General features: G+C 42.7%; 1 protein-coding gene across 1 annotated transcript in view; it reads left to right on the top strand.

Moving 5' to 3' along the window:
- The first annotated feature begins 1,656 nt into the window (after positions 1 to 1,656).
- The window catches only part of BEND2 (BEN domain containing 2), a 55,355-nt gene continuing 43,408 nt past the window's right edge, over positions 1,657 to 13,603 (top strand). The window contains exons 1-3 of the mRNA XM_070257127.1: positions 1,657 to 1,802; positions 6,438 to 6,617; positions 11,783 to 11,931. Of these exons, the coding sequence (XP_070113228.1) occupies positions 1,787 to 1,802; positions 6,438 to 6,617; positions 11,783 to 11,931 (345 nt within the window). The 5' untranslated portion in view covers positions 1,657 to 1,786. The remainder of the gene's footprint in view (positions 1,803 to 6,437; positions 6,618 to 11,782; positions 11,932 to 13,603) is intronic.

Below are 13,603 nucleotides of genomic sequence, written 5' to 3'. Positions count from 1 at the left end.
TTATCTTCTCCTATACTTGGTTATGTTTCACTTTGTGCTCCATATTCTATTTAAACATTGTTTGTAGAAATAACTTTATGTTATCTTTATAGGAATGAATTTTTGTTTGCTTATGCCAGGCAGTTGGGAGTGCTAAATCCCTGGATGACTCCGGGATTGTCTCACTGAATGAGATAAGTCACTGTGGCGCTGCACTGGTGGAACTTGCTGGAAATATGCCCTGCAGGATGGTGGAGGAGGGAGCTGCATTCTCCAGCAGCCTGCCTGGAGAGCAAATGGGAACCAGGAAGCAAAGCTCATTCCTTCTGCAATCTCTGTCCAGCACCTACTACTGAAGAAAGCTTAAATAGTGCTGCTGGCAACAGAAAAAAATATTTAAAGGGCCCATATCTATTTTCCCAGAGCAGGCAAAAGGGATGAATTTGAAGCTGAGGCAATACATCGATAACCAGCATAGTGCATCCATTCTATTACTCAGGTTCCCTATGCACCCTCCTGCCCATAGTTCTACTCCCACACTACAGTGAAACAACTCTGCATTTCTGCCTACCGAGGCGCACCTTTCCTTCTTACAAGTGAAGAAACTCTCCCCCTTCCTTCCAAATGAAGAGATGCACAGTGCCAAGAGTCCTTGTAGATCTGACACAGTGAAATGGAACCAAAACTCCAGGCACTGCGCTGGCTGCTTTATAGCTTCTAACTTTTAACTCTTAGGACCTTGTGAGGGAAGTGCCATATAAATATAAATAAGATGAGGTGCTGTCTAGGAACTTCAAAAGAGAGAGGCATATTGACAAGGATTTCTAATATGAGGCAAAGTGATTTAAGTGCTAAAAGGCAGTGAAAATAATCCGTTGTGGAATCCTAGAGAAGCTACTCATTCTCACCACTGGGATGTAGGAAAGCGTCTTGGTATTATTAGAACAGATGTCATACTGGAACAGGCTTTGAAGGATGTGAAAAATTTCCAGAAGCAACTGAGCAGGAGGTAGAACGCCATAGGGAAAGTGAACATGTGCTATGGACGGACACGTGTGTTCAAATCACTACTGTGTCACTAGCATTATGGCTTTGAGCAAATTAATGAAACTCTCCAAGCCTCAGTTTTCTCATCTTTAAAATGGGACAATAATAACCACTTCTTATAGGGTTGAGGACCACATAAGGTCAGCTATGTTAGTGGTCGGCTTGTGGTGAGCACTTGGTAAAGGTAAATCATAGCTATTAATACTTTAAGGAAGAATCAAGCACATGGCTGTTTGCAAAATGCACTGTTAGAGAGCAGTGCAGCTGAAGGGCAGGATGGCAATGGACGGCCTTATTAGGGGCACATTTTAAAAGTTGGATTATTTTTGGATTTGTTTCCAAGCCGGCGTTGGACGTGAGTATGTAACCTGGAAAACATCAGAAAGGCCGAACTGAAATCTGTTACATCCTGCACTTTTTCTATGATGTGTTGTGTGTGAAGAGCATTTTGGGAAGGGCAGAATTACACTGGAGGCTACCGGCTCACGATTTGTTTTAAAAAGGTCACTTAAAAATACAAACGTATAGGTAGAAAGCGAGCGAAGCAAGCCGCCATGCTGAGTGTCGTCCCTGCCCTCTCCTGGCAGCGGCGCTCGCACACTGAGCGCTACTGCGCAGCTGCAGAAAAGTCTCTCAGGATGTGAGTTGCACCCCCTCCATTAGGCGCCTCAGTTTACGGCAGTCGCAGCGTGGGCGCAGTCGCCGCGTGGGCAGTCGCGTTCGAACCGCAGCGCCGACGCCGAGCCTGAGCCGCCTCACGATGTCTGAGGAGCAGGGTAAGAGGCCCTCCCCAAGGCTGCCCCACTAGCTTCTGCCTCTTCCCTCACCCTGTCTGGGGAAGGCTCTAACAGGATTTGCACCGCGCCCACCTAGAGGGCTGCTCAGGTGACCGCGGGATTCGCTGGTCATCTGCCAAGGCGTGTCGGGGATTGGCCTCTGGGCTGCTGTCCCTGATTGAGCAGTGTGAGTGTGGGAACCCGGGTGACTCGGGCCAGGGTGGCCCGCGGTCCAGGGCGTCCCCGGGACTTGAGGTGTCCCAGGAACTTGTGGCGTCCCCCAGGTTCATGGCGTCCCAGGGGCTTGAGGTGATTCTGGGACTCGCGGCATCCCCCGGGTTCATGGCGTCCCAGGGGCTTGAGGTGATTGTGGGGCTCGCGGCGTCCCCCGGGTTCATGGCGGCCGAGGAGCTTGAGGTGATTGTGGGGCTCGCGGCGTCCCCCGGGTTCATGGCGGCCGAGGAGCTTGAGGTGATTGTGGGGCTCGCGGCGTCCCCCGGGTTCATGGCGGCCGAGGAGCTTGAGGTGATTGTGGGGCTCGTGGCGTCCCCCGGGTTCATGGCGGCCGAGGAGCTTGAGGTGATTGTGGGGCTCGTGGCGTCCCCCGGGTTCATGGCGGCCGAGGAGCTTGAGGTGATTGTGGGGCTCGTGGCGTCCCCCGGGTTCATGGCGGCCGAGGAGCTTGAGGTGATTGTGGGGCTCGTGGCGTCCCCCGGGTTCATGGCGGCCGAGGAGCTTGAGGTGATTGTGGGGCTCGTGGCGTCCCCCGGGTTCATGGCGGCCGAGGAGCTTGAGGTGATTGTGGGGCTCGTGGCGTCCCCCGGGTTCATGGCGGCCGAGGAGCTTGAGGTGATTGTGGGGCTCGTGGCGTCCCCCGGGTTCATGGCGGCCGAGGAGCTTGAGGTGATTGTGGGGCTCGTGGCGTCCCCCGGGTTCATGGCGGCCGAGGAGCTTGAGGTGATTGTGGGGCTCGTGGCGTCCCCCGGGTTCATGGCGGCCGAGGAGCTTGAGGTGATTGTGGGGCTCGTGGCGTCCCCCGGGTTCATGGCGGCCGAGGAGCTTGAGGTGATTGTGGGGCTTGTGGCGTCCCCTAGGTTCATGGAGGCCCAGGGGCTTGAGGTGATTCTGGGGTTCGTGGCGTCCCCTGGGTTCATGGTGTCCCAGGGGCTTGAGGTGATTCTGGGGCTCATGGCGTCCCAGGGGCTCGAGATAACCCCAGGGCTGGCCGCGTTCCCTGGGTTAGTGGTATCGAGAGACTCGAGGTGACACTGGTGCTCGTGGCACCAGCACGTGGACAGGCGTCCGGCTTGAGGGCTGCGGTTCTTTCCAGATCCTCTAGGGCCATAAAACAATGTCGGTCGTCGCTGCTCGGGAGGCTGGGCCACCGCCAGCTGTTTCCCTACACCCTTTAGAGGGTGGCATGGCAGGCTCTGGCGCTAGAGTGGGTCTGTACAGCTGCCGTCTTTCCTTGAATTTATTTTCAAGATCTTGTGTGCACGTGGCGTAAGCTGCCGTTGAGCACTGGCGGTTAGGGCAGGAAAGCGATTTGGTTTAGCGGCGGAGGCGCTCCTGCAAGGAGAGGGTTTGCCTTGCTGGAAGAGCGAGGCTGCCCTTCGCAGCCTCAAATGGCGGCAGCCCTGTGGGGGGTTGGTTTGGAGGTGGTTCCCAGCTCCTCTCTGAGGGAGGCCAGCGCGTGTGAGCTGTTGAGACTTGGCTCCTTGTCAAGTCCTTGGTGCTGACTTTCTGGGACGAGTTGATCCCTTTTCATCCTTTCTCTTCCCTGGTGGAGGCGGGGGGGGGGGGGGGGGGGGGGGGGCCGGGGACGGGGCGAGGAACAACCAAGTCTCTCAAACTTTATATAGAATTTGAGTTTAAAGAATTGACAGACTAGCGAGTCGAGTCGTATAAAATCTTTTGAGATTGAGAGGTTGATTTCGAGGCTTTGACGGTAACCGCGTTTGATCAAAGATAGTGCAGCCGCGCTGTTTTATTGGAAATACGTAAGCCAGGAGAAAGAGCCTAAAGAAGTAGGTGTGGAGAAGTCCCCGCGCATAGAGCCTGTTCTTTGCTTCAAGAGGGCAGTTGCAGGAGTCAGAGAATGCTACAAAATGTGCGGACCCCTGCAGAGCGGAGGAGCCCTCCTGTGCTTGCCCCGGAGCTCACCCCGCCTGCTGTACGGTTGAGCTTCGTTTTGCAGAAAAGGCTTTTGCAGAAAAGGCTTTTGCAGAAAAGGCTTTTGCAGAAAAGGCTTTAACTTCGTCTGCTGGGGATCGCTTCCCTCCCTCCTCTCCCCAGCTCTCCCTGAATTCGGCCTGCTCTAAGGTTTTATAAGATGCAGTGGTAAACTGGTTTAATGTTTACAAATAATGATTTTACCAGCAGCTTTTCTGCATGGTGTTTTATAAAGCAGGGCATGGGCTCGATTCAGTTTCAAGCCTGCCTGCACCAAGTGCTGGGCGATGGGATACAGGTTTGGTGGCATCATCTCCTTCCCCCCCAGTCTGGCGGACTTTGCAGCTTCTAGAGTTACTTATTTATTTTTTTTCTTGTTTTGCTGAGGAAGATTCACCCTGAGCTAACATCTGTTGCCAATCTTCTCCTTTTTCTTTTTTTAAATGTGAGCTGCCTCAACACCATGGCCACTAACAGATGGGTGGTCTGCGTCTGTGCCTGGGAACTGAACCTGGGCAGCCGTAGCAGAGGGCACCCAGCTTAACCACCAGGCCAGCAGGACTGGCCCTTTAAAGTTGATATAGACAATGGAAGGGCTGCTTTTGAGAGTCTTGACAGACAGGAGATTTAGAAAGTGATTGTTCAGTGTGACACACAGTTTTGCTAAAAAGCACAGTCTAGCCATTGTAATCTGCCCTGTTTTGCTGTGTATTCCTTGCAGTGGTCTGGATGTGGAACGCAGGTTGCAGCTCTCACATTGTGAACTATGCCTTATCTGATTAAGTTCCTGGCAACTTAGTTCCTTGCTGCTTGGGAGCATAAACTTCAAAAAACTTCTAAATATTATAATGTCTTTTAAAAATTGCCTGTGAAGGTTATGTATATACCTAAAGGAATTAATTGTAATCTTACAAATATACTGAGAAACCTTAGGGGAGTGGTCAATAGCTTTACTAGTTCCACTTTGAAAAGTCTGTTGATATACAAAAGCTTGTCTTAAAAATAAAATTTCAGTTACCTTTGTTATTTTCTTCGGATTATAAAGTCCAAAGTTTATTATAGACAGCCTTAACAGAGAGGTCTAATGAAGATAATTTTGCCACCCAGAGGTAGTGACTTAGAGATGACTAATGGTATGTTTCTTTCTGCTCTCAAAGTGTTTTCTGCTTTGAATCTTTTTTCCCTCTTTAGCATTATTTCACAAACATTTCTAATAGCAATATGTTCTTTGAGAATGTGCTTCTCATTGGCTATATACCATCCCATCATATGGAAATACTGTAATTTATTTAACCAAATCCCTTTTGTTTGGATAATTAGGTAATTTCTAATATTCTATTTTTTTCCATGAAGACTATTAAGTAGAATTCACAGCGTCTCTCCAAACCCAGCCCCATGTTTTATGGATGACAAAACAGAGACAAACAAAATACAGTGGATGTATCCAGCCCAAAGATCATACCACTGCGTGGCTACAGAGCCTGAAATGGAGCCTATATCATGTGATTGCTAATTTAGTACCATTTTTATGCCACCACACCCCCTCACACTAGCTAATGACTTTATTCTAATGCTTTGGTCTATTTTATTATTTATTTATCTATTTAGTAAGATTGGCACCCGAGCTAACAACTGTTGCCAATGTTCTTTTTTTTTTTTCTGCTTTTTCTCCCCAAATCCCTCCAGTACATAGTTTTGCATATTTTAGTTGTGGGTCCTTCTGGTTGTGGCATGTGGGACCCCGCCTCAGAATGGCCTGATGAGCGGTGCCATGTCCGCCCCCAGGATCTGAACCAGTGAAAACCTGGGCCGCTGAAGCGGAGAGCACGAATTTAACCACTTGGCCACAGGGCGGGCCCTGCTTTGGTCTATTTTAAATAAATGTAATGAGAAAGCCCATTTATATATCATACAGTTTGCGTAATGTGCTATTTTTCGTAGTAATTAAAATGGTTTACCAAGTTGATATTTCACATTTTGTGAGATTCAACTTGAATTTGTTTCATAACATTTATTTTGTACTTTATTTCTGCATTATTATCATAAAGATTAATATTAATTTTTAGAGAACAAGTTTGGAAATTCACGGTCACCACAAAGTATGGCTATGTAAAATCTGTTGTATTATTTAAAAGTTAAAGGCATATCATTGAACACATAGAAACATGGGCCAGGTGGTCATGTTTCTTAAATGAGAAGAAATTTATTGCTTTATAGAATTGGAAGTACTAGAAATAATACTGTATGTGTATTTATATAAACATACATGTATACCTCAAAGCTTCATACTAAGCAATTGATTTCTTAGTTAACTTGCAGTGATTAAAGATATGAAAATATTTAATGCAATTTTTTCAGCTAAAATGGTTTTTAAACATGCCATCACTTTATAAAGTGGTTTCCTCTAGAAACTATTTATTTAATATGGCATCTAATCTAAACTTTCTCTTTGCTTATTCTTAGATTCCATTATTCTACAAATTGAAGTTGACAGTGATGATGGCAATGATATTAAAATTGAGATAATAGATTCTGACACAGAGTTCACTGAGGATGCATCTTCCACTGATGGCATGTTGACCACACAACCGACTTTTCAAGTCAGCTATGATAGCGATCAGCAACCATCCCAAATGTCACATGGTAATTTTCTTAAATTTCCTCTTCTGTGAAATTTTGCTCCCTGGTGCCCATTTCCAGTAAATTGCTTGAATATTGCTGTAACTTTTACATTAATTAGTTATTATCAGAGGGCCAAGCTTCGTGGTAATATCACAGTGTTTACTTTTGCTTACATTTTCCCTTCATTTAAGCTTTGTCATGTCTCCTTTTTCCTTTTTTCTCTGTGAGGGGTGGGGAGGTAGCCTCAGAAAGCTTTGGGGAGAATGTATTCTCTGTTTCTGAAAAATTATTTATACCGGACAACTGTAATTATAACTATTTGGTGGCAAAGCAAAAACTGAACTTATGGGAAAAACAGCTTGGGTCAAGAGTCCATGGAACAGATGACATGATTGTCTAAGTGGAAGATCTCAAAGAATCAACAAAAAACTCCTGGAACTAATAAGCAATTGTAGCAAGATTGTAGGATATACAGTTAATACCCCAAAGTCAATCCCTTTCCTATGTCAGCAATAAACAATTGGAACTTGAAATTACTTTAGCATCCAAAAAGAGTTCCTGGAAAGTGGGTCCGCAACCAGAAATGCTGTAGCTACTTGTCCTTCCTGCGATGCCCTCTCAATCACAATAATGAAGGAAATGTGAGGCCATTCATCTCCTCACTTATACACAGAGCCAAGAGACACTAACCATTTGGAAGATTTCTTCAGTAGCTATGACAATTTGTTCTTTGCCCCTTGCTTAGAGAATAGGGTTTCCTACTCTTTAAAACATTGAAATGTTATTGCCTAGATTGGAGGTTGGCAGACTTTTTCTGTAAAAGGTCAGATAGTAAATATTTTAGGCTTTTCAGCCAGAGGGTATCTATATTCATAAAGGATATTGGTCTGTAATTTTCTTTTCTTGTAATGTCTTTATCTGACTTTGGTATCAGGATAATTCTGGCCTTATAGAATGAGTTAGGAAGTGTTCCCTCTTCAGTTTTTTGGAATGTGAGGAGGATTGGCGTTAATTCTTCTCTAAGTGTTTGGTAGAATTCACCAGCGAAGCCCTCTGATCTAGGGCTTTTCTTTGCTGGGGGGTTTGTGATGACTGATTCCATCTCTTTACTTGTCATAGGTATGTTGAGATTTTCTATTTTTTCTTGAGTCAGTTTAGATAATTAATTTTTTAAATTCTGAGAAGAAATTATTTTCTCAGAGACCAGCATCAAGCAATTAGGAAATAGATAGGCAAAAACCCCAATTGATAATGGCTACAAATAAATATTAAAAATTCTAAGAAATAAATCAATGAAAAATAGCAGAACCTATAGGAAAGAAAAGCAAATACTTTACTGAGGGTCAGTCATAAAATAAGGTTTGAGTAAGTGGAGAGACACAAATTGTTCTTGGAGGAGAAAAAACACTGTAGTATACCTTAAAAAACCCCCAAGACCTTGGGAAAACATGTTTAAAGGGACAGTTGGTCATTTACCTATCAAACACTAAAACATTTTAAAGGTACAATTATTGAAATATTATGGTACTAGTTCTGAAATAGGAAGCCAGATTTAATGCAATAGGAAGCTCATAAACAAAACATAAAATTTAGAGTTAGTATACTATAGTATGTTAACATGAGAAATGTGGATAGTAAATCATGGTGGTACAAATGCTTAACTATTGGGGGAAAAGGCCCATTGGATTTCATCTCACATAGCACACTTAAATAGTTTCAAGATGAATTAAAGAGTTGAATATCTAATAAATGGAAGTATGGAAAACTAGAAGGAAATAGAGTTGAATGTTTTTCTAATCCCAGCGAAAGATTAAGTATAGAAGCAATTCAAGAAATCACAAAAATATTAATGAATTTGATGAAATAAAAACAGAGAACCCCTTCCTATCTCAAAAACATCAGACTTCAAAATCACATCACCACCTGGGAAAAGTGTTTGCCGAAAATATATGTTTCGAGGGTTATTATCCTTAAGATAGCAAGACCTCCTACAAATCAAACAGGAAACAATGAAACCCCAATAGGGCGATGAGCAGAAGACATGAAAAATAAGTCACAGGACAAGAAATATTAATTGATAGAAAGCATCTGGAAAATATTCAGCTGCATTCGTGGAGCCCTGAAGTGTTCACAGCCTTTGACCTAGTGATTCTTCTAGACATCCATTATGAGGAACTATTCAGAGATGTGCATAAATGTTTATATTTGAATGTGTATACATCATTATAATAAAGTAGTGAAAAATTGGAAGCCATATAAACGTCCCACATAACCTTTGGACATTCACACAATGGAATATTATGCAAAAGCATTTAAAAATATTTTTATAAATGACATGCAAAATTGCTCAGATTATATGTACAGTATGATTCAAACTACATAAAATATATGCAGAGTAAGAAAAGAAGAAGGAAATATATCTAAAGTTTATAATAGCTATTGGTGATGGATTACTTTATTTCGATTCTGAATTTTTTTAGACTTTTTACAGAAATCTGTCACATACAAAAATATGCACAAATCATAAATATATAGCTTAAATAATTTTCAAATTAACATACACCTATAACCAGCACCCATATCAAGAAATAGAAGATTATGAGCTCCCCAGAATCAACCCTCGCCTCTCTCTTGTTACTATCCCCCTCTTGCAAGGTAGCACTATCCTGACATCTCCCACCATTGATTACTTTTGCCTATTTTTGAGCTTTAGATCAATTGAATCATACACTATTGTTTTAGGTTTCTGGACCCAATTCCAAGGTGTGTGTTGTGAGGGGCTTCCCACAGCACTGAACAATTTTCGGACACCAACAGGGTGTCTGAGAATTCAACTCAATTCTGACACTATGTGCCCAGAGATAGCGTCAGATTCCACAGGTTGAGGGCTCAGTGCTACAAGACTCTCCCCCTCCCCGCTTCAGACACCAGTCGCAAGGCCAGGCTCTTACCTGTGCTTCTGACCAATAGGCTGTAAATCGGAGGTTCCCACAACCCCCTCCTCAGGCTCAATTAATTTGCTAGAGCAGCTCACAGAACTTACTTACTAGATTACTGGTGTATTATAAAAGGATATAACAGGAACAGCCGGATGGAAGAGATGCATAGGGCAAGGAATGGGGAAAGGGCCCGGAGCTTCCATGCCCTCTCGAGGTGCGCCGTTCTCCCCAAATCTCCACGTGTTCACTAACTCGGAAGCTCTCCAAACCCTGTCCTTTTTTGGGTTTTTATGGAGGCTTCATTACGTCGGCATGATTGATTAACTCATTGGCCATTGGCGATTGATTCAACCTCCAGCCACTTGCCCCACCCCGGAGGTGGGAGGTGGAATGGGACTGAAAGTTTCAACCCTCCAATCACATGGTTGATTCCTCTGGTGACCAGGCCCCATCCTTAGGTGATCTAGGGGCATTCCAAAAGTCACCTCATTAACATAACAAAAGACTCTTTTATCATTCTCAACACTTAAGAAATTCCAAGGGTTTTAGAAGCTCTGTCAGAAACAAGGATGAAGATGAAATATGTATTTACTATAAATCATAATATCACAACTATGTTCTCTTTTGTGTCTGGCTTTTACTCAACATTATAGGTTATGAGATTCATCCTCGTTGTTGGTAGCAATAGTTGGTTTTCTCATTGCTGTATACTCTTCCTTTGTAATAAAACACCAGTTTAATTATTCTTAACTTGTATTAGTTTTATAATCAGTAAAAAAAAAGTTGAAAAAGTAAAAATTGAAGTTACAGTTCAAATTGGAGGTATTTTATAATTGAATTTCCCCCATAATATTAATCTGCGTTTCTCTAACTTGAGAGTCTTTCTGTCCTTTGGCTTTCTGTCTTCTGAGCCTTTCTTCATTAGGATCTCCACTATGGAATTAAAGGGAAACAGGAAAGGAGACGGAAGGGGCGGAAAAAATTTCCCTTCTTCCCTTCTAGGTTCTTTGGCTGATCTAATAATCAAATTGACATAAAATAGGCATAAAACAGGAGAAAAACAAACAAATTTTATGTGTACAGGAGCTCCATAAAAATACGAGACCCAAAGGGAGCCAGGTAATTGAGGCTTATAAACCATCCTGAGCTAAGGAGAAGGGTAGAGGTCCGAGGACCCCAAGGGGAGGAGGGCCATTCACATATATACAAAGGGAAGGGAGGCGAGGAGATGATTGGAAAACAAAGGCCGTCGTGTTGTGCAGATAAGCTTCTTAGGCAAAAAGGCTTCTCTGGTAATGGGTCTCTTCTGTGGCAGGCCCCCTTTCCAATGTGAATGTAGGCAGTTGAGGGGGTGGTAAAGAGCTTTTCCTGAATCTGCAGGGTTTTGATTGCCTTTAGCTCAAAATAATGCTCATGCCAAAGTGGCATATTCTGGGGTGACAAATTCTGCTCCCCTTCAAGATGAAACTTGAATTCCTTCATCCTGCCTCTCATTACTGCCCTGGCTCAGGATGGCTAACAGGAATCAGGTCCCTCATTAATGCGCCCCTCCCAGGACCATGATGCCAGCCTTCCAGTCTCTACTGCAAGATATAATGTGATAACATTGCACTCAGTGTCTTTTTCTGGTTGCAGAGTTAAATGACTCAGAACCATAACTGAGCCTACATAATTCTAGAAGATTTTTTGGCTTCTATTTCACATACATTTATTTAGGTTGAATATAAAATGGAGCTGCAGAAGCAATCCTAATGTTAGAGCTGAAATGACCTTAGAGACAGTCTCAACCAGTTTTCACCTGGCAGGTGAGGAGGCGGCATCTTTAGTGGTCTGCCCAGTCCACACCGTGGTGGGGGCCCAAGAATAGACTGCTGACTCACATTTGGAGGCCTGCTGCCTCCCTAAGTAAAAAGCCTTTTTGAGCTCCTTGACAAAAGCAGTTAGGAACCTTGTCCTCTTGTTCATCTGTTTCCAGCATTTACTCTGCAGCCTTCATGTTGGGAAGCATCCACTTCACAGTTTGGAACTGTGTTTGGTCTTGATTCTTATTCCTAGACGTGGGCAATATAGCCTTTCAATTTTTAAAGACTTCTTCTAGATCGCTGATGGAAGGATTCTTGTTCTGTCACTCTAAAGTTCAACCAGGACTCTGATTCAAATTGAGTTGGCATTCTGAGAACATATCCGTATTAAGTTTATTAAGGTAGTAAGTGTGTGAAGTTAACTTCTTTATGTGTTGCTTTCCAGGAGTTGAAGGTTTAGTAGTACAAGGTGACCAAGCGATTTCACAAATGAACCATCTGGGAAATTTAGAAAGATATCATCCCGATTCAGCGGAAGTGGAGTTTGACCCGTTGCACAATAGACAATCATCTTTTCCAGAGGAAGATAATATGGTTTGTATATTAAAGTGAAAATCTTTCTTTGTTTTTTCCATTCTGCTTTATTTTTTTAAAAAAATTGAGTTTAATTTCATATAGTGAAATGCACAGATCTTAAGTGTACAGTTCAATGAGTTCTGACAAATATGTATACCCACCTTCCATCAAGATAAAGAACATTTCCATCACCCCAGAAAGTTCTCTCATGCCTGTTTCCAATAAGTCTCCATCTGCCTGAACCTTGGAGAAATACTATTCTTATGGTTTTTCCATCATAGATTAGTTTTGCCTGTTCTAAAACTTCATATTAATAGTATCATACAGTATACGCTCTTGTGTCACTGTCTCTTTTCCTTAGAATAATGTTTTGGAGGTTCATCTGGTTGTAGCAATGTTTCATTGCCGTTTATTGCTGAGTGGTATTTCATTGTATGAATATCCATAATTTGTTTATTCATTCTCCTTTAGAAGGACATTTGGGTTGTTTCCAGTTTTTGGCTATTATGAGTAAGGTGGCTATGAACGTTATTATGGAACTCTCTTTGTGAACGTATGTTTACATTTAATTTGGGTCAATACTCGGGAGTGGAAATACTGAGGTGGATGAAAGTTTATAAGAAATTGCCAAACAGTTTTCTGAAGTGGTTGTACTGTGTTACTTTTCCATCACATTCTGTTCTGCTTCTTGATCTCTGAAGTTGAATAAAATAGATTATTAAACTATAGTTTAGCTTAACAGAGAATGCATTTGTTTACTTACATAAGGATGAGGATAGTAATACCACCTATGTAGTGTAGGCAATTCTCTTAACTTCTATCAGCTCTGATATTTTCATCTTTGGGGATAATTTTAATTGTCTACCAAGAGTCATGGTTTCTGACATAATTATGTGAAAGCGCTTTGAAAAGCAGAAAGCACTATACGAGGGTAAAATAGCAATATTGTTTTCTTTTTTTTTAAAGATTGGCACCTGGGCTAACAACTATTGCTGATCTTTTTTTTTTTCTGCTTTATCTCCCCAAAACCCCCTGTACACAGTTGTATATCCTAGTTGCAGGTCCTTCTGGTTGTGGGATGTGGGACGCCGCCTCAACGTGGCCTGATGAGCGGTGCCATGTCCGCGCCCAGGATCTGAACCCTGGGCCGCCGCAGCAGAGCACGAGAACTTAACCACTCGGCCACGGAGCCGGCCCCTATTGTTTTCATAATTACTAATCTATAGTATAATTCCATATAATTTTTTCTCTCTAATAAGTTTATAATGCAGAACCAATTCAGATAATTTTTAAAACAAAGATATTGATGACTACTTGGTATGTTTATATTAAAATTACTCTTATAGTCCATAATTTATCCTTAGAATAAAGAGTTATTGTAATTAAATTTAATGGTTATTTGCTGTCTATTTACTTATTTATACCCTGTTTTATTCCAAAAAGGGATTTATGGTGACTTAGAGATTAATTTATTAAGAAAAATAGGTACCTTAAATGTTTCCTATTTTGTCCACGGAGTGGCGCTGTTGGATTATTTGAAAATCAAAAGCAATGTAACATTCGGTTCTTTGTTCCTAGTTAGAAACATTTGCTTTTAAAGCAGTTCTGGTGCCAGATTGCAGGAAGACTAGTCTTTCTACCCTAAAGTACCTAAGGGGTCAAGCTTGATGGAAAATAGTCTCTTAAGTGT

The sequence above is a fragment of the Equus caballus genome, chromosome X, assembly GCF_041296265.1.
Source record: "Equus caballus isolate H_3958 breed thoroughbred chromosome X, TB-T2T, whole genome shotgun sequence".
NCBI lineage: Eukaryota > Metazoa > Chordata > Mammalia > Perissodactyla > Equidae > Equus > Equus caballus.
The sequence above is the reverse complement of the archived record's forward strand: the minus strand, read 5'-3'. Positions and strand labels throughout refer to the sequence as shown.